Consider the following 17939-nt stretch of genomic DNA (forward strand, 5'->3'; position numbering starts at 1 on the left):
TAGGAATAGTGCCGTGTAGACGATCCGCGTCCCGCAACGTCGAAATTGCTGGGTCCTCCATGGCGGCCATCAGCTGGGGGGTTGAGAGATGTCTCCTCTCAGCCTTCTCTTTTCTAAAATAAAAAAGCCCCGTTCTTTCAGTCGTCCCTCAGAGCTCCATGGAGGACTGCTCTTTCTAAAAACCAGGGTGTCTACACATGTTCTTTTTCCGGAAGAGTCTTTTGGAAAAAGGTTCTCCTCCTCATCTGGGAGCAGAAGAGGGCCACCGGAAAAAGTGCTGTGTTCTTCCGATGTAATATCAAAAACATTCATTTTGTGCGTAGACCCTCCAAGTGATTTTTCGAAAGAGCCCCGGCTTTTCTGAAAAAACTCGCCAGTGTAGATGTAGCCTATAAGTGGGGGTGCTCTAATAAAGAGCTCTAAGCCAGGGACTCAGCTCAGCAGACTCTGGGGACGGTGCCTTGATCAATGGGGTTCTCCTGGCCTTTGTTTAGGAACGCTGCACATGTCACTGTGTCACTTTGTTAGGCTGTTATTAAACAAGCTGTTTCTATCTCAACCTCTGTGCTTGCAAGAGGGGAAGAACCACCTGGACAGCCACCCAGTAGGTGGGGTGCGATTGTCCCAGGTTACTGTGTCGGGGCTTGAGCTGATTTGGTTGTATTATTGACAGATCCCCTAGGAACTGAATCCAGCCCTTCAGGCGGTCACCTGCCATTAACAGAAGGGTTACACCCAGCATTGCAGCTTTGAGAACAACGGCAGAACACAGGGACGAGGCGATGTCCACGCTGGCAACTGAAGGACAAGAGTGTTGTCGTTCCGAGCTGTGTCTACACGTGCACGCGACTTCGAAGTAGCGGCACTAACATCGAAGTAGCGCCCGTCGCGGCTACACGTGTCGGGCGCTATTTCAAAGTTAACTTCGACGTTAGGCGATGAGACGTCGAAGTCGCTAACCTCATGAGGGGATCGGAATAGCGCCCTACTTCGATGTTCAACGTCGAAGTAGGGACCGTGTAGACGATCCGTGTCCCGCAACGTCGAAATTGTGGGGTCCTCCATGGCAGCCATCAGCTGGGGGGTTGAGAGACGCTGTCTCTCCAGCCCGTGCGGGGCTCTATGGTCACCGTGTGCAGCAGCCCTTAGCCCAGGGCTTCTGGCTGCTGCTGCTGCAGCTGGGGATTCATGCTGCATGCACAGGGTCTGCAACTCGTTGTCGGCTCTGTGGATCTTGTGCTGTTTAGTGCAAGTGTGTCTGGGAGGGGCCCTTTAAGGGAGCGGCTGGCTGTTGAGTCCGCCCTGTGACCCTGTCTGCAGCTGTGCCTGGCACCCTTATTTCGATGTGTGCTACTGTGGCGTGTAGACGTTCCCTCGCTGCGCCTATTTCGATGTTGGGCTGAGCAACGTCGAAGTTGAACATCGACGTTGCCGGCCCTGGAGGACGTGTAGACGTTATTCATCGAAATAGCCTATTTCGATGTCGCAACATCGAAATAAGCTACTTCGATGTTGGCTGCACGTGTAGACGTAGCCTTTGTGTTGTACCCCTGAGAGGCACGGTACAGTGCACACTTTGCATTCCAGTGGAAGAGGGACAAAAGTTTGTGCCTCCCAAGTTTGGGGTCTGAAGTGGCAGCTGGGTAAATTTGGCTCAGAAGCTGGACCCAAAAGGCACTGCCTGTGCCATTCTGTCCAGTGTGGCCAATTGTTGCAATTTTATTGTGAGACTTGTGATATCTGATATTTCTTTATGTCTCTGCTGCCGGTGACAAGTGGATACACTTGTGATGAGTCTTGGCTCATGTTCTAAAAATAAGTTTCTCATCTTCATATTTGCAGAGAAAAGCTTGAATGCACCAGAACCAAACATTTTAATTTTATATGATTTTTTTTTTTTAAACCAAGCACTGGACTTTTGTACAGTTGGATTTGGAAGTACTGAGTTCCAGTTCCTGGTGTGCCCCCTGTGGCAGGTTTACAGTAGGGCTGGGAACCTGTGGCTTGCCTGGATCCTGGCTGTGAGGCTCAAAGGCCTCCCACCTGCCAGCAGTACCAGCTGGTGCTCCAGCCATGCAGGGGGCAATCATAGCTGGAGCACAAGCACCACTTGGCTTGTGCCACTGACTGGGAGGGACCCCCAAGACTCACAAGCCCAATTTGGCCTGTGGGCTCTGCCAGGGAAGGGAAACACTCTATACAGGTGGCACTGCCACACCACTCCTATTGGCTGAATTGCAGCCAATGGGAGTGGTGCTGATGGCTGCCTTCCCTGCAGAGCTAAGTGGAATGATATGCCTTGTCTCCTCCCCTCCCCCGCCCCAAAGCTGCACCAGTTAGGTGCCCCATCCTCCCTTCCAGACCCTGCACCCTTCCTTTCACCCAGACCCCACATCCCCACCATGCTCCTGCACCCTCCTATCCGGACCCTACAACCCCAGCCCACTCTCGCACCCTACCTCCACTCAGACCCTGCATCCCCTCCAGCCCACTCCCTGGGAGCCTCCTCACATGTACAGAATCTCTAACTTCTGGCCACACCCCAGAGCCTGTGGTGGGGGGTGCTCACAAAGTTGACTAGTCTCAGTTGGGGGCCACATCTGTGAGGGTGATGGATTTTGTTTTTGGTTTTGGGTTTTTTTCCCCATTCTCAGTTGCATGTGGTCCTTGACCCCTGAAAGGTTCCCCACCTCTGGTTTCCAGGGAAGCCTGTAGCTTCCTTGCACAACACTTCTGCTGGGACAATTGTCCTCCAGGCTCAGAGCAGCACCAATCCCAGTACAGGCCCTTGGGAGACACCTGGGATTGCCTCTCTCCACTATGAAAAATGACCAGTTATTCCTATAATCAGTTTTAATGTGTATTTTAACCAGTTACAGACCTTGTGTTTTATGGTCATGTATGCTGTGACAGGTCCCAGCCCACATCCTCTGTCTCTACTTGGATAGACCTTCAAAATATTACAAGCTTGTGACATGGCCTAATCCACATCATCCATTTATTTTGGGATTTCACTATTCTTGTTTTCTTTACCTTGGGAAAAGTATGTAAATATGCTAAAGACTGTGCTCTCTGATCTCCATCTCCTGTTGAGTCTTGGAGTGAGTCCTCAGCTGAAATGATGCGTGTAATGGCTTTTAACTGATATAATCCTCCCACAGGAGGATTAGCGTATTAGTTCTAGTGAATATCTGCTACAAGCTCCCTGACATCTTCCGCCACTACTAAAATCTTATTTGTAGTTCTGCAGAGATTGCGCTTGACGTGATTGATTTAGGGTCTGTGCTGAATTTCAAGGACGAGGTGGAATGCACATTGCAGGGACCCCTCTGGGTTACACACCCTATCCTGAACAAAACCAAGAAATATAAAGAAGACCTCCTTTAACAGCCCCCTACAAGACCTTCAGCATTGTGGAAGAAGCACACCTGGAGGTAGTGTTAGGGTGTTGCTTTCCCACACAATGCTGCAGCCAGACTCTGCTGCCATCGGAATGGCAAGAGGACCTGGAAGCATTGCAGTACTTCCGTTTGCTCAGTAGAAGCTGCTGTCTTCACTGTGCGAACATCCGCCCCAAGCAGGGCTCCTGTGCGTATGCTGTAGTGGACTCTCGGCATACTTACAGCAGCAGCACGGTGGGGGAATATCACACTCAGCCAAAGGCATAGTGGGGAGCAAGGTATTGGGCTCTCCCTGCTGGACTTTCAGGGCAGTAATCAATGCCCTTGTATTCTGGAAGAACAGAAAAAAAGACAGGGCTGAGTGCCTGCAACCGTAACTGTAACATATTTTGTATGAAAGATCCCTGTAAGATACAGCGTATTTTGTGTGTGTGATGTGTTTTAGAGCTTGAATTGTTAATATCTGCATCTTTCAGACCAACAGGGGAAGGGGTTCCAGTCATGTCACCATCTTGCAAACAGTGCCCTGTCTCCAGCTGCCCAGATTTCAAACTTCTGGGCCATTGGCAAAAGCATATCAGCTGATCGCCACTGTTGAGAGGGAGCATGTGGAGAGAGAGGTTCCTTGAGTGCTCTTGTTAGCACTCATCTTTGGGGATTGTGCATGTGTAGGGTGTGCCTACTGGGCCTAGAAGGTGAGAAACCATGTGCTCTGTCATTCCAGGTTTCTTTGGCGCTAATGAAAGCAGATTTCTGGAGTCTGTCTTTCAGAGCCCACTGTGACCCAGCATTTGTCCTGCCTGGTTTCTCCATATGTGACTTTTTAAACTTCAGGTAGTTGAGATGAGGCGAACACTGACACCTTCCAACTCTCCAATGTCCTCCCCCAGTAAACATGGAGACCGTTTCATCCCCTCAAGAGCTGGAGCCAACTGGAGCATTAACTTCCACAGGATAAATGTGAGTGTTACCCCCAGAGATATTTTTCTTGGTACGAAGACTTAAAGAAGTTTGTTTGGCAGGAAAACAACTTCAGGAAACTAGTAGACTATTGCCCTCCTCCTCCCCTCCACGTCCCACTGCTTTACTCTCCGGTCTCCATCACTTGCTGCTTCTGTATTTGATGCATCAGCATCACAGTTGACTGTGGCTCTCCTAGTGCACTGACTACATATGTGCAGGTTTTTCAAGGTGGCAGTGCATCTTCCCATTACTGTGCAGGGGGAAAAAAGGTGAATTTGGTGAGATCTTTGTTTGCAGTGACTGGAGTGTGTGTTAGCATATATTTTCCCCCCTCTAGGAAAATGAAAAGTCACCAAGTCAAAACAGAAAAGCAAAGGATGCTACCTCAGACAATGGCAAAGGTAGATGTGTTTCGTACCATTTGTTCCTCTCTGTCTAGCTTTTGATTTGAGATTGAAGTCAAAGATAGCATGGGCAAGAGCAGTGCAAGCACCTTGCTTGCTGCTCTTGCTATAGGTGCTATCACAGGGAATAGGCTAACTTGGTCTTCATGGCCCGTTCAGATGAGTTGATGTACCCCCAGCGATCACTGCGCACTGCTGGATGACAGTGTAGGATTCCCTACTCAAGCGCTCGGTTGTGTTCATACAGATGGCCTTGCTTACTCAGCCTTGCTGAAGAATGAACTGCTGGGAGCAGGGATTGAGAAAGTGCAGGACCCTCAGACAGAGGACAGAAGACTGCAGCCATCCACGCCAGAGAAGAAGAGCCTCTTCACAGTAAGTTTAACTAGCAATGCATTGGTCTGCATTGCGTAGGTGAGAGGAGTGGGTATTCCTCAAATATGCTAGCAAGTGTGTAGTGTAGTAACAAGATTATGAAGTCCAGCAAAGGTTTAAAGTGAATGATCAGGGTGGGTTGGATTAACAAAATCCAGTGGAAAATGTCCATCGACTCCAGAGACAGGCCTCATTATCCCCTGTAGCCCTCAGCTTAAACCCCACCAGTGCATCATTGACAATCTACAACCGACATTGGAACGTGATATCTCACTTTCACAGGCCTTGGGGGCACAGGCCTGTTCTTTCCTACAGACAACCACCAACCTCAAGAAAATACTTGCTAACAGCCACACACCACACCTCAGAAGCAGTAACCCAGGGACCCATCCCTGCAACTAGCTCCACTGTCAGCTGTGCCCACATATTTATACTAGAGATACTATCACAGGACCTACCCACATCAGCCACACTGTCAGGGGCTCATAAACTTGCACACCCCCTTGTGTGACATGTGCCAGCAGTGTCTCTCCGCCATGTACGTTGGACAACCTGCACAGTGTCTGCTCCAAAGTATGAATGGACATAAATCAAACATCAGGAATTAGGATATACATACACCTACAGAGGAACACTTTAAATGCCCTGGACATTCAGTAAAGGATTTGAAAGTAGCCATTCTTCTACAAAAGGATTTTACCACAAGATTAGAGGGAGACTTCTGAATTGGAATTCCTTTGCAAGTTTGACGCATTTAACCTTGGGCCTAACAGTTCTCAATTATCTTATGGCTTACAAGGACAATATCCACACCTTTGATACTTGCAGGAATGGCACCCATCCCACTTAACTTAAATGACTTCTTCCATTGGTCCTGTTAATGACAGGTGACTTCCCTGCCCTTTTTTTTTTATCTCTCACCTCCTTCCTTCCCCCTCTCCCTGCTATATAGTCCCTGGATTCCTATTACAAAAAGCTCATTAGCTAATAAATAAATGTATTGGTCTTTAAGGTTCTACAGGACTGCTTGTTTTTGTGAAGCATATATTGTCTGCAGCTCGCAGTCTTTCCTCAGTTATGACAGAGGCTTTTTGAAAGACAAGTTTTGGAAAAGATGTGGGCAAGTCAACAGTAGTCTTGATGCGTTCCCTAAAGGAAGGAGAGGTTTTGAAATTGAACAGAAATTAATTTGTCAATGTTAAAGGGATTTTAAAGGGAAGGGACTGGAAAGGCTAAAAAGTAAAACACAACGGGGCTGCCACCAGGCAGGATTTTGGAGGGCCCTCTGACTAGGTACTGTATGTCAGTTAATTACATTGTAGGTGTTTGTGCACCTCAGGCCCTGTACTGTGTGGGGTTTTAATAGCTGATACTTTCTTCTTTGTGCAGTACTCCCTCAGCACCAAACGCTCCAGTCCAGATGATGGCAATGAGGTCTCTCCATATTCCCTATCACCCGTCAGCAACAAAAGGTAATGCTGGCTGCCTATGGGTGTGGGGGGAGTGGGGCAGAGGCTCTTATGTACCTCTCTTGACTGACGGCATAACCAGCTGTGCGATTGCAGAAGGGGAGGTAGGGAGAAGGAGCAAAGTTCCCTTTATATTATGTCCCTGGGTGGAATGATTTTTTTCTGTCCCTCAGTGTAGAGATGTGCAACGTGCCATCTCTGTATTGGTGCAGGTAGTGTTCATTCTGCACGTGGATGATCTGTGGTGGGGGGGTGAGGAGCTGGGGGGCAGGAGTCAGAGTGCAGGAGAGGGCTCAGGACTGGAGTGTGGGGTCTGGGAGGGAGACAGCATGGTGGATGGGCTTGTGGTGCAGGACACTTACCTGGAGCAGCTCCTGTTGGCAGGGGGAGAGAGACAGTTGGCTCCATACTGTCCAGTGCTCACCTGCGAGCCCTGCCCCCACAATTCCCGGCCAACAGGAGCTACAGGGACCGAACTTCCTGGCTCTTGCAGTGATGCAGCTCCAGCTGAGGTGGAGGAATTGCAGCATGAAGCTGCCTCTTCTAGCAGGAGGGGCTGCCCGGAACAGGGGCTGTGTGGGCTGCAGCCCAGGATGCTGGTCTGAGAGGATGTGGGGGGCATGCCAAGGTTTTGGTAAATGGGCAAGGGCTTCACGTGCCTATGGTGGGGAGGGAGGGAGGTTGGGTGTAGAAGGGGCAGGAAACTGGGGTGCAAGAGAGAGTGAGGGGGTTCGAGAGCATGTTTGGGTAAAGGGAGGATTGTGACCTGTGGCAGAGTATTGAGTGCCTGGTCCAGGAGGGGCTCTCGGTGCAGGAGAGGACTCTGGCCTGGGGGAGGTAAGCAGCAGTGTCTGGAAGGAAGCGGTGACCTGGTGCCGGGGAGAGGAGGGTGCAGAGGGTTTGGGTGACCTGAGGCAAAGGGTTGGGGTGCAGAGTTTGGGAGGGGTGTGGGTGCCAGAGAGGGTTCTGGCCTGGGAGAGGGGTGTGTGAGGCAATGCAGGATCTGGGAGGGAGTTGAGGTCTGGGGAGAACTGCCTGAGGCAGGCACTTACCTAACCTGCTCCTGGCCAGCAGCACTTCCAGGCAAACTTCCAAGCTTTCTGTCAGCCCTAGACCACCCCATGTGGCTCTCTGCTGTGGCAGGGGGTGGGGGTGTCCTCATATGCTGCCCCTGCTCCCAGCACAATCTCTTGTCTCCTGTTGACTGGCAAGTGGTCAATGGGAGCTGAGAGATTTTGCTGTGGATGGGGGCAGCATGTGAAGCTTCTCCCCTGCCTCCTCCACAGTGCAGAGGCCCAGAGAGAGCTGCTGCTCTGTGCACTGGGCTGGGCTGCATTAAAAGCTTTAGTGGGCAGTATCTTGCCCGTCGTCGGATTAGCATAAGGAAATTAACCACACACAGGTCAGAGTCTTCTACAACATCAAAGAGGAAATGTAGGCAGTACTATTACACCACAAGTTTGCTTTAAATGTTAATAGTCCTTTTTGATGTCTGAATCAAGTAGACTATAGGAATAGAAGTTTATCATCCTACAAGTTCAGTAGATCACACTGATAAACTTCACAAACAGAAGTAAATACTGTAAGTATCTACTTCTAATTTTCTGACAACACAGGTTTACAGTTCAAAGCATTAAGGCCACACTACAGCCCATACTGCGGCATAGCTGCTTAACTAAGCTGTTCCACTGTAAGGTCTCCTGTGGAGCCGCTCTGTGGCAGCAGGAAAGAGTTCTCTTGCCCCCGTAATTAAACCATTCCTAATGAGTGGCGGTAGCTGTTGGCAGGAGAGTGTCTCCCACTGACCTAGCGTTTGCCACCTCAGCATCTGTCTGTGAAACTTGTATGAGTCAGGAGGCTGTTCTGGGATGGGGGGGAGGAAAGCCACTCTAAAAGTGCTGGTGTAGACAAAGCCTATGTCTAGTTAATGTGTCTCTTATAACAATCTACAAGAAATGGCCCTGTTACCATTTCAGTACTTCTGTAATATGTTGTCAAACGATGATTTGGGGTCACTCGGCCTGCAATTGCTTAACTCTCCGTGGCTCAGTGTCACAGGGCAGGTTCCCTCTTTTTCGTTCTGTGTCCTTTACTTCCATCAGGACAGCTGCAGCACTGGAAGACTCTTTCCATCTCTCCTCTTCTGTAGAAATGCAGTGATCAAAACCTAAGAATTTCTTTAAATCTCTTGTTACCTTCAGCGTTTTAAAACAAACAAACAAAAAAAGAACCCAAGACCAAAGTCTCTTTTTGTATAAACAGTCAGAAGTTGCTAAGATCACCTCGAAAACCAACAAGAAAAATCTCCAAGATTCCTTTCAAAGTGCTGGATGCTCCAGAGCTTCAGGATGACTTCTACTTGAACCTCGTGGACTGGTCTTCTCTCAATGTACTCAGTGTTGGCCTTGGTACCTGTGTTTACCTTTGGAGTGCTTGTACTAGCCAGGTAAGGCCTGGCCCTTTCTTTGTAGCTTTGGGAAAATGTACAATGGAGAGCAGCAGGTCATTTGGATTAGCCATTGTCTCCTAGGCTACTGCAGTACTCTTTCCAGTATCCTAGAAAGTACCATCTGTGCTGTGCAACAACATACTAGAGCTCTTAGTTCCAAATTACTAATCTACTAGCATTTAACCTCCTAGTACCAAGCTGATGCCTCTGTATTTCTAATTTCCATCTTTATTTCCTAATTTTCAAGGTGACCCGGTTGTGTGATCTGTCTGTGGAAGGCGATTCTGTGACATCAGTGGGCTGGTCAGAGCGGGTCAGTATGATACTGCCACACAGACCAATAAGATGTTATTTTCAGAGATGCTGAGCACCCAAAACGTCGGTTGCATTTGTAAGAGCTCTTCATTTCAGAACATCTGCCTGCCGCAGCTGAAATAATGGAACAAAATGGAATTGGTTTAGTGGCAGGAGGGATCCAGCCGTTAAACCAGTTCCATTTCATTCCATTATTTCAGGGTGGCAGAGCAGGGAGCCGCCTGCACCACAGGTTGGGGAAGGGAGCAGGAGAATTGGCGGGGGCGCAACTGAGTCTGCCCCTGCTGGAGTTGTGCAGCCATGCTGAGGGGAGGTAGCAGTGGCCATGAAGGAGCAGCAGCAGTGCATGGAGCCCACCATCTGTGGCAGGTTCATCCTGCGGATGGGGTGGTGGTTTGGGGCTGAGGGACGTTAAGCCTGCGAAGTGGGGTGGTTTGGGGCTGAGGGGGGTTACGTCAGGGGATTGGGGGCAACTGAACATTCTAACTGGTACAAATCATGGGGTTGTTCTTAAACTCGGGGCGACAAAGTCTGGTTTGCTGCTAGTTGTTAAGGATTGTCTCTTATTCACGTGCACTGCAGCTCTGGAAGTATTGATTTTTTTGTAACTGAATTTGAAAAAATGGCTCTTCTTGCTATTTTGGTTGCAGAGCCCTGTGCTAGATCAAGTTCAGAGAGCAACACCTCACCTCAGTGAAGAGGTGCCCAAGAGTATCCATTTCTCTCTCCTTTCTGTTAAAGCCTAAGATGTGTGCATGTGTGGAGTTCTCCCCAAATCAAGCACCTTGCCTGCCTAGCAGGGTAATATGGATGGACTTGGACTGGTCTGTGAATACAGATATCTGTAGTCAATTTCCAGGTGCTCTGTTTGATCTGCGTAATGCCTGAAATCCAGTCTGTCTGGCTGAGGCTGCAGTGATACATCACATTGCAAAGCAGTTCAACGGTATCTCACATCCTGTTTAAATCAGTAGCTTTTGCAGACAGGACAGGTATTCGTGGTCCCTTTAGCAAGCAGAAAGTGTCTGCTGGGTTCTCTTTGCAACTCTACCAACAGCTCACGGTATGATGTTAGGGGTGTCATTTAATGCCTGTGCCTCAGTTTCCCCTTTTAAAACATGAGGCAGGTTGTGGATAAAGGAGGAAATTAGCTAATGACTGTCAGTCTTAGAGGGCACTGGGTAAAAGGTGCACTATAAAGAAATGTCTGTTAGCTTTGAAAGGATCTATTGATACAGTTTTCATTTCTACAGCAAATCTTTTTAATGATTGTGTGTTAAGGTATTTGCAGAAATTTGCATTTCCATTCAGCTCTTTGCTGATTACCAGATGGTGTTTCTTTGAGCAGGACAGATCTTATAAGCTGTGTAATTTCTGAGATAACACTCCTTCCCCTCCCTTTGCTTTTTCAGGGCTCAGACTTTGGTGCATGGCTCTTGGATCTCTTTGTACGTCTCCTCACTACTAACTTTATTGATTTTATAAGTTTTTCTTTTTGTGTTTTTAGGGGAACTTAGTCGCAGTTGGAACTCACAAGGGCTTTGTACAGATCTGGGATGCAGCTGCAGGGAAGAAGTTGTCCATGCTTGAGGGTCACACCGCTAGAGTGGGTAAGGAGGAACAGAGGGGCAGAGGGCTGACGCTTGCCATTTGACAATGGCATTGGCTAAGATAGAAGTGGAGTCCCTTATAGACATGGACTATTATACTGAAATATTACAATTTATGATTTACTTCCACTCTTCCTCCAAGCTTCCTGTGAAATAGCTTTTTTGAACAAGTCCTTTTCAATTGCACCACCCTGCTCTTAGGGTGATACTGTGAATCATGGCCAAATACGGTTGTGGAGGGTGTGTTTAGATGAGGCATCCCAGGCGTGTCCTGTTGATACACATTGTTGAATGTCATTGGTTTCGACCCTTCAGGCTGGCTGCTTGAGGTTTCCAGTTCATCCTGCTTTTCAGGGAATAGCTTTTACAAGGAGACAGCATGGATTGGTGACCAGGTCAGGGGTTGGGAGTCGGGACATCTTTTGAGTCCTGTTCCGATGTCTACAACTGACTTCAGGCAAGTTGTTACATGCCTTATGCCTCAATTTACCCACCTGTAAAGTGGGTGTAATATGAACTCACAGAGGGTTTGTGTTTGTAAAAAGCTTTTTGCTTTTCCAACAAAAATTGCTTAACATACTTGTGTCATCCTCTTCTGGTTGTAGTGGCTTGATACTTAACCCTAGGAATCCTGCACTGATCACTTCATGGAATTCTCACTTGGTTCCTTTGCTTGTATTACAGGTGCGTTGGCGTGGAATGCTGACCAGCTTTCTTCTGGCAGTCGGGACAGAATGATCCTTCAGAGAGACATCCGGACTCCCCCACTACAGTCTGAGCGACGGCTTCAGGGCCACAGGCAGGAGGTGTGTGGGCTGAAGTGGTCCACAGACCACCAGCTCCTGGCATCGGGTGGAAATGATAATAAGGTATGGTACTGATTGCTGATGATGTGCCTTGGCATTTGCATGCCCAATCATAAATCTGCCTTCTTTCAAAGCTAATGTTGGCTTTTAATTACAGGCTCCCTCTGTTTTTTCTGAAGATGCCTTTTTGTTATAAACGAGATGATTCTCTGCCCCAAAACATAACCTAGATTATCCTATGACTTTCAGTTTACCTATGCTCTGCCCCTCCTAATGTGCTTGGGTATCTACCCAGTATGTTCAGCCTCAAGGATGTTAGGTTTCAGTGACCTTGGTTTGAAGTGGAGTTAGGCATTGTGCAGTGGAGGACATTCTATCAGTTTTACATAACTTAGTTTTACATTGAAATTCCCTTCTGCAGATTTGTCTTGCACAGCTCAAGTTTGCTCTGTACCAGAGAACAGATAGGAGTTACATATGGCATCAAGAACAGTTCTGAAAGTGCCTTAGGATAGATTCCTGCACAGTTTAACTCCTTAGACACTGGTGTGATAGAATATACAGCGTTGCAAGCTCTTTCAACTTCTGTTTTCCCCAGTGAATGAGAATAGACTTCCAAAGTGATTGTGGATGGCTTATTCCCAAAGGCTTTCATGTCAAGAGACCAGAGTTCAACACAGCACATAGCCCAAGTGACATGAGTTTGCAGCTCATCCTCTAGCCCCAAAGTGCAAAATGACCCTGAGTTAAGAAGGCTTGGCTGTCCCTGAGAGAGACCCCAGTACAGGAATCGCTAATCATGTTAAGATGGAGGTACATTGGCCAAGCTGTCCAGGGCAAGCTTGCTCAGCACCTGCCTTCACCAGGCTGGGCTGTAGCTGGTACTACTTCCTCAGTTTGGAGAGCTGAGGAGCAGAGGTTGGAGTGGAGTATTAATTAGCCTGGTTTCTTCTCTTCACCAGCTCCTTGTGTGGAATCACTCTAGCTTGAGTCCCGTCCAGCAATATACAGAGCACCTAGCTGCTGTGAAAGCTATCGCGTGGTCTCCACACCAGCATGGTCTGCTGGCCTCAGGTGGTGGGACAGCTGACCGCTGCATACGGTTCTGGAACACCCTGACCGGGCAGCCCTTGCAGTGCATTGACACTGGATCACAAGTGTGCAATCTGGCTTGGTCCAAACATGCCAATGAGCTAGTAAGTGCCTCCTTGGTTAGAGTCCTGCTGCTAAGTTTTCACGGGTCAGGAACTGTCCACACCAACTCACGTAACTCTTGTGCCTTCTCCCTACAGGTGAGTACCCATGGCTACTCGCAGAACCAGATTCTCGTCTGGAAATATCCCTCATTAACTCAAGTAGCAAAACTCACTGGGCACTCCTACAGAGTCTTATACCTGGTAAGCTGTAACTTATGCCCTTCACTTAGTGACCTCTCCTATACTACTTTCTTAGCGTACAACCTGGCCACAGCACAAACAGAACCCCGAGTGGCTAGTCCTGGTGTCCTCTGGCTTAGTGGTCCATGTTTTGGTTAGTGAAACAAACAAGGCTAAGCTTCATTCTACCAAGCTGACTCTGGCAGGAGGGATTCTCCTGCACCCAAAAGTGACACAAATTAACCCTTGAGGAAGCCTCAGGTTGTCAGACTGAAGTCCTCTTGCTTCGAGTGCAGATACTTGGCATAGCAAACAGATCCTAGGACTCTTAAGGGAAACTTATAACACCAAAAGCTCCTTCAGCGTTAAAAGGAGATTTTTACTCCTTTCTTCCCCACCTGCTGTTTTTGTTTTTTCCCCTCCTTTTGTTGTGCATTAAAACATCCAGTCCAATTTTAATCCAGTTCTACCTCTTGATAGTGGTCTCTGATCTGTTCTCCCTCTCATGGTACTTGGTGAGGCCTTAGCATGGAATGGGATCAGGTGAACCAGTCTCAAACTATTCTAAACATCACAGCTAGTTCATTAGTTAACAATGTGTAACAAGGTGTTAGCATTCTTATCAGCGTACTTCTGGCTGCATTAGAGAGAAAGCAGTTCCAGAGAGAATAGGAATGACCCTTGTATACCCTGTAGCAGCATAAACTAAGACTAATTCCCCAAATTCTCCATCTTATGGGGTTGCAGTGCTGTTGATCCAGGAGGAAAACAAAGGCGGCAGCTGGGCCTGGTTTGCCAGGGTCTTTTTACTGGTTTACTAGAGAGAGGGTAAAGGCAATTAAATGTGTTCTGGTGGGGGGCCCTTCATTTTAAACTACCATTTAGCAAACATATCTTTGAAGACTCTGTGTGTTCTCATTCCTCTCCTAGGCAATGTCTCCTGATGGGGAGGCCATAGTTACAGGGGCGGGCGATGAAACCCTGAGGTTTTGGAATGTCTTCAGCAAAACCCGCTCAACAAAGGTAAACTCCGTAGTGTGTGTGGCAAATTGGGTCCTGTTTCTGTAGCAAGCTAAGCCCAGAGAGGGAGGTCCCTCCAATAGGATGTATGTGTAGTCAACTGCTGTGTGACCTTCAGTTGTACTAGTTACTTTACTCATTCTTCGAGTAGTGTCCCCATAGGTGCTCCACTCTGGGTGTCAGTGCATCCTCGCAGATTCTGCCTTAGCTGTGGTTCCCTGTAGTGCCTCTTCATGCTATCTGGCGCACATGCAGCACAGACCCCTCAGTTCCTCCTCTGCTGTCCCCAGCTGCAGACAGAGCTTCGTACTCCCTCTCTCGCTGAAAGGCAAAAGAAGAGTACGTTAGCGTTTGTTCAGTCCTCCACGTTATCTTTCCTGTTAAAGTTTGAAAAACATTGTTTTTTACTTGGGCTTAGTGTTTAGAATTTGTCATTACCATGCTGGGCTCAGTGGGCTTTAAGCGACGTGCAATGTGCAGGGAAGCTGTGTTGGCCTCTTATGGTCACGTGTCCTGCGTCAACTGCATGGGTGAGGTTCACCAAACCCAATCCTGCACCCATTGCTCAAGCCTCATAGTGAGGGCCAGGAGGGACTGAGCCAATAGGCTCAAGACTTACTTTATGTGAGAAATCCCTCCAACCACTGGTACTGGAGCAGCCCTCTGCCTAAAAAACAGCATGGGAAACCAAGGGTACAGACTTGGCGCATCCCTCTACCTCAGTTGACACCCCACCGCCAAGGTGGGTCCAACCCTGGGTTAGGGCTGTGCCAGCTGAAAAGGCCACCATGATGTCCCCATCACCATCTAAGCCGGCGCCACTCAAATGGATGCTCTTGGATCTGAGCCGCCAGCATTTGACACCTCCAATACCAAAGACCTTCAGCAGAAGGTAGAGGACCTTTCCTTCAACAAACACCACCTGTTTGCGGAGAAGACTGACAAGGTCCCATGCTCAGTGAACCATTCCTGTACCGTACCGCGTACGCTGTGTTTAAGCGGGTTTGGTACTTTCCCTACCAAAGACCATGACAGCAGTTCTATCGGCAACCACAACACTATGAACCTTGCCAGCCGCACAGGTCCCAGCAGTGAAAACCTCACTGACAGCCACACCAACCACGGCACCCCACCATCAACAGCCTAAGCAGCAGTGTTGAGGAGATCGTCCTGCTCCAGCCATCTCAGCCTGGTTGCCGTCCAGTCCTCCACCGCCTCCAACCTTTTTCCATCGCTGGGCCACCAGCACCTCAGATGAGTGGGTCCTGGAACTAGTGGCCTGGGGCTATTCCATGCAGCTTCCCTCTACCCTCCCTGCTCACTCTCCTGCCCTGTCACTCTTCAGGGACCCTTCTCATGAGAATCTACTTGAGCAAGAGATATAGCAACTCCTCCATCTGGGCACTGTCGAGCTGGTCCCAGCAGAGTATCAGGGCTGGGGGTTCTACTCCACGTACTTCCTAACCCAGAAGAATAGTGGGGGGTGAAGGCTCATGATCAACCTCTGGAGGCTCAACAAATACGTCCTCTGTTGACAATTCTAAATGGTGACTCTTGTGACCATTCTCTCCGCACTGAACAGAGAAGACTGTCTCTGAGTTCTCGACCTACAGGATGCCTATTTCCACATCACAATCTACCTGGCACGCAGGTACTTCCTTTGTTTTATGATGGGATCCCACCACTACCAATACTGGGTCTTCCCATTCGGTCTCTCCACCGCGCTCAGGGTGTTTTCCAAGACCCTGGCAGTCATGGCCCCCCCACCTACATTGTCTTCCTGTACCTGGACTATTGCCTCATGAAAGGGCCCCTTTTTCCAGAGGCCCTTTGCATGGTAAGGATCACCCCAGACCTTCTGCCCAGCCTCAGCTTCCACATAAACTGCGAGAAGTCTGCACTTCAACCTACTCAGTCTCTCAAGTTTATCAGGGCCCACAAAAACACTACCACTGCCAGGGCCACTCTTCCGGTTCAAAGATTCCAGGCCCTGTGTGATCTCATCCTGGTGACACGACTGTCTCCTGACATCCCGGTGTGCATGTACTTCAAGTTGCTGGGTCACCTGGCCACCACCACATATGTGGTCAAGCTGGCCAGACTACATATGCTGTGCCTCCAGTCCTGGGTCGCCACCTGCTACGCCTTGGTCAGGGACCCACTGTTCAAATCAGTGGCTGTCCCACCATATGCTCTCGGTTCCCTTAATGGTGGACGTGTCTGGTCAATGTTCTCACTGCGGTGCTGTTCCGCCAACCGCCCCTTGTCTATTACCCTAACTACAGGTGCATCCCTTATGGGATGGGGAGCCCAAGTGGGTTCCCTCATGGTCCAGGGCAAATGGTCCTTCACCAAGCAAACACTCTACCTAAATCTACTGGAACTTGGAGCTTGCCAGCATTTCTGATGGCACCTCGCACACAGACCAGTCAACAGAGACGACACCATGTGCATCTATTATATCAACCCTACTGGTGGGGTTCAGTCCCTGTCCCTGTGCGCCAAAGACATGAAACTGCAGACTCAGTGCCTCAGATCTCCCCGGGGTACTGAACGTGACTGCAGACGCCCTCAGTCACTCATTCAGCGGTCACCTTGAGTGGGAAACTGAAGCCGTGGCTCTCAGCCACGTATTCCAGCTTTGGGGCCAGCCGTGCAGAGACCTGTTTTTGCAGCCTGCGTCAGCAGAAAGTATTATTGGTGCCGCACCAGAGCGGGTCCGGGGAGGCACTTGCTGCGGGGTGCCTTCTTTGTCAAATGGGATGCGCCCTTTCTTTATGCATTTCCTTCCCTTCCCTTACTTCATAAGCTTCTGGTCAAGGTCAGACTGGATCAGACTTGCCTCATCCTGATAGCCCCAGCATGGGCAAGGCAGACTAGGTATCCTTTACCTGTACCGGCTGTCTGTGCCAACTCCATATCCCTTTCCTCTTTGCCACACCCTTCACCCCAGTTCGCTCCAGCTGTGACTCCATACGTGGCTCCTTATTTCCAGAATGCCAAAATCTCGTTAACAGTGAACCCATCCACAGGTCCTACCTCTACAAGTGGACATGGGTCTCTCAATGGCTGGGCGCTAATCATCCTATGCCTCCTCCCGCCGCACCCCTTCCTGCCCTCCTTGACTGCCTGCTGTTACCTGCATGAGTCAGGCGTCGCCCTCAGTACCGTCTGGGTGCATGCTGCAGCCCTGGCTGCGTTCCACCGGGCAGAGGATGGGATCTCCTTCCTCTCCCTTCCTATCACCACACCTTTTTTTGACAGGTCTGCAGAACACCATTCCGTCAGTACGCCTCCCAGTCCCTGTTTGGGACTTTAACTATGTATTCCACTGCCTCATGAAGCCGCCCTTTGAACCCCAGCAATATGGTCCTGGCTCCTTTTGTCGCTAAAGGTCTCGTTTTTAGTTGCCATCATGTTGGCCAGGAGGCTTGGGGAGCTTGCTGCCCTGATGGCTAAAACCTCCTTATACGGTGTTTACTACGGATAGAGTCGCTCTTCGCCCTCATCCTAAGTTCCCTCTCCATTTCACATCAACAAACCTAGCCACTCACCCATGTTCTTCCCAAAGCTGCACTCGCATCCAGCGCATGCAGCGTGGCACACGGGGCGTTTGTGGGGCGTTGACCTTCTGCATTGATCGCACGAGAACTTGCAGGAATGCAGCAAGCAGCGAAGTGACTGCTCAAGGTCTCCATTTAAAGTGGGGCGTCCACATTCTGAAGTCTGAACCATTGGTAATTGTGCTGGT

At 49.2% G+C, this 17939-nt stretch overlaps 1 protein-coding gene across 2 annotated transcripts in view; it reads left to right on the forward strand.

Annotated features, from left to right (window-relative positions):
• The window catches only part of FZR1 (fizzy and cell division cycle 20 related 1), a 43105-nt gene that overhangs the window by 18833 nt on the left and 6333 nt on the right, over positions 1-17939 (forward strand). For both annotated transcript variants that reach the window (XM_074978482.1, XM_074978481.1), the window contains exons 3-13: positions 4236-4361; positions 4702-4765; positions 5016-5143; positions 6533-6615; positions 8875-9058; positions 9309-9374; positions 10884-10986; positions 11671-11855; positions 12755-12988; positions 13085-13189; positions 14099-14191. In XM_074978482.1, the coding sequence (XP_074834583.1) occupies positions 4236-4361; positions 4702-4765; positions 5016-5143; positions 6533-6615; positions 8875-9058; positions 9309-9374; positions 10884-10986; positions 11671-11855; positions 12755-12988; positions 13085-13189; positions 14099-14191 (1371 nt within the window). The remainder of the gene's footprint in view (positions 1-4235; positions 4362-4701; positions 4766-5015; positions 5144-6532; positions 6616-8874; positions 9059-9308; positions 9375-10883; positions 10987-11670; positions 11856-12754; positions 12989-13084; positions 13190-14098; positions 14192-17939) is intronic.

This window comes from Carettochelys insculpta, chromosome 27 (genome assembly GCF_033958435.1).
Source record: "Carettochelys insculpta isolate YL-2023 chromosome 27, ASM3395843v1, whole genome shotgun sequence".
Classification (NCBI taxonomy): Eukaryota; Metazoa; Chordata; order Testudines; family Carettochelyidae; genus Carettochelys; species Carettochelys insculpta.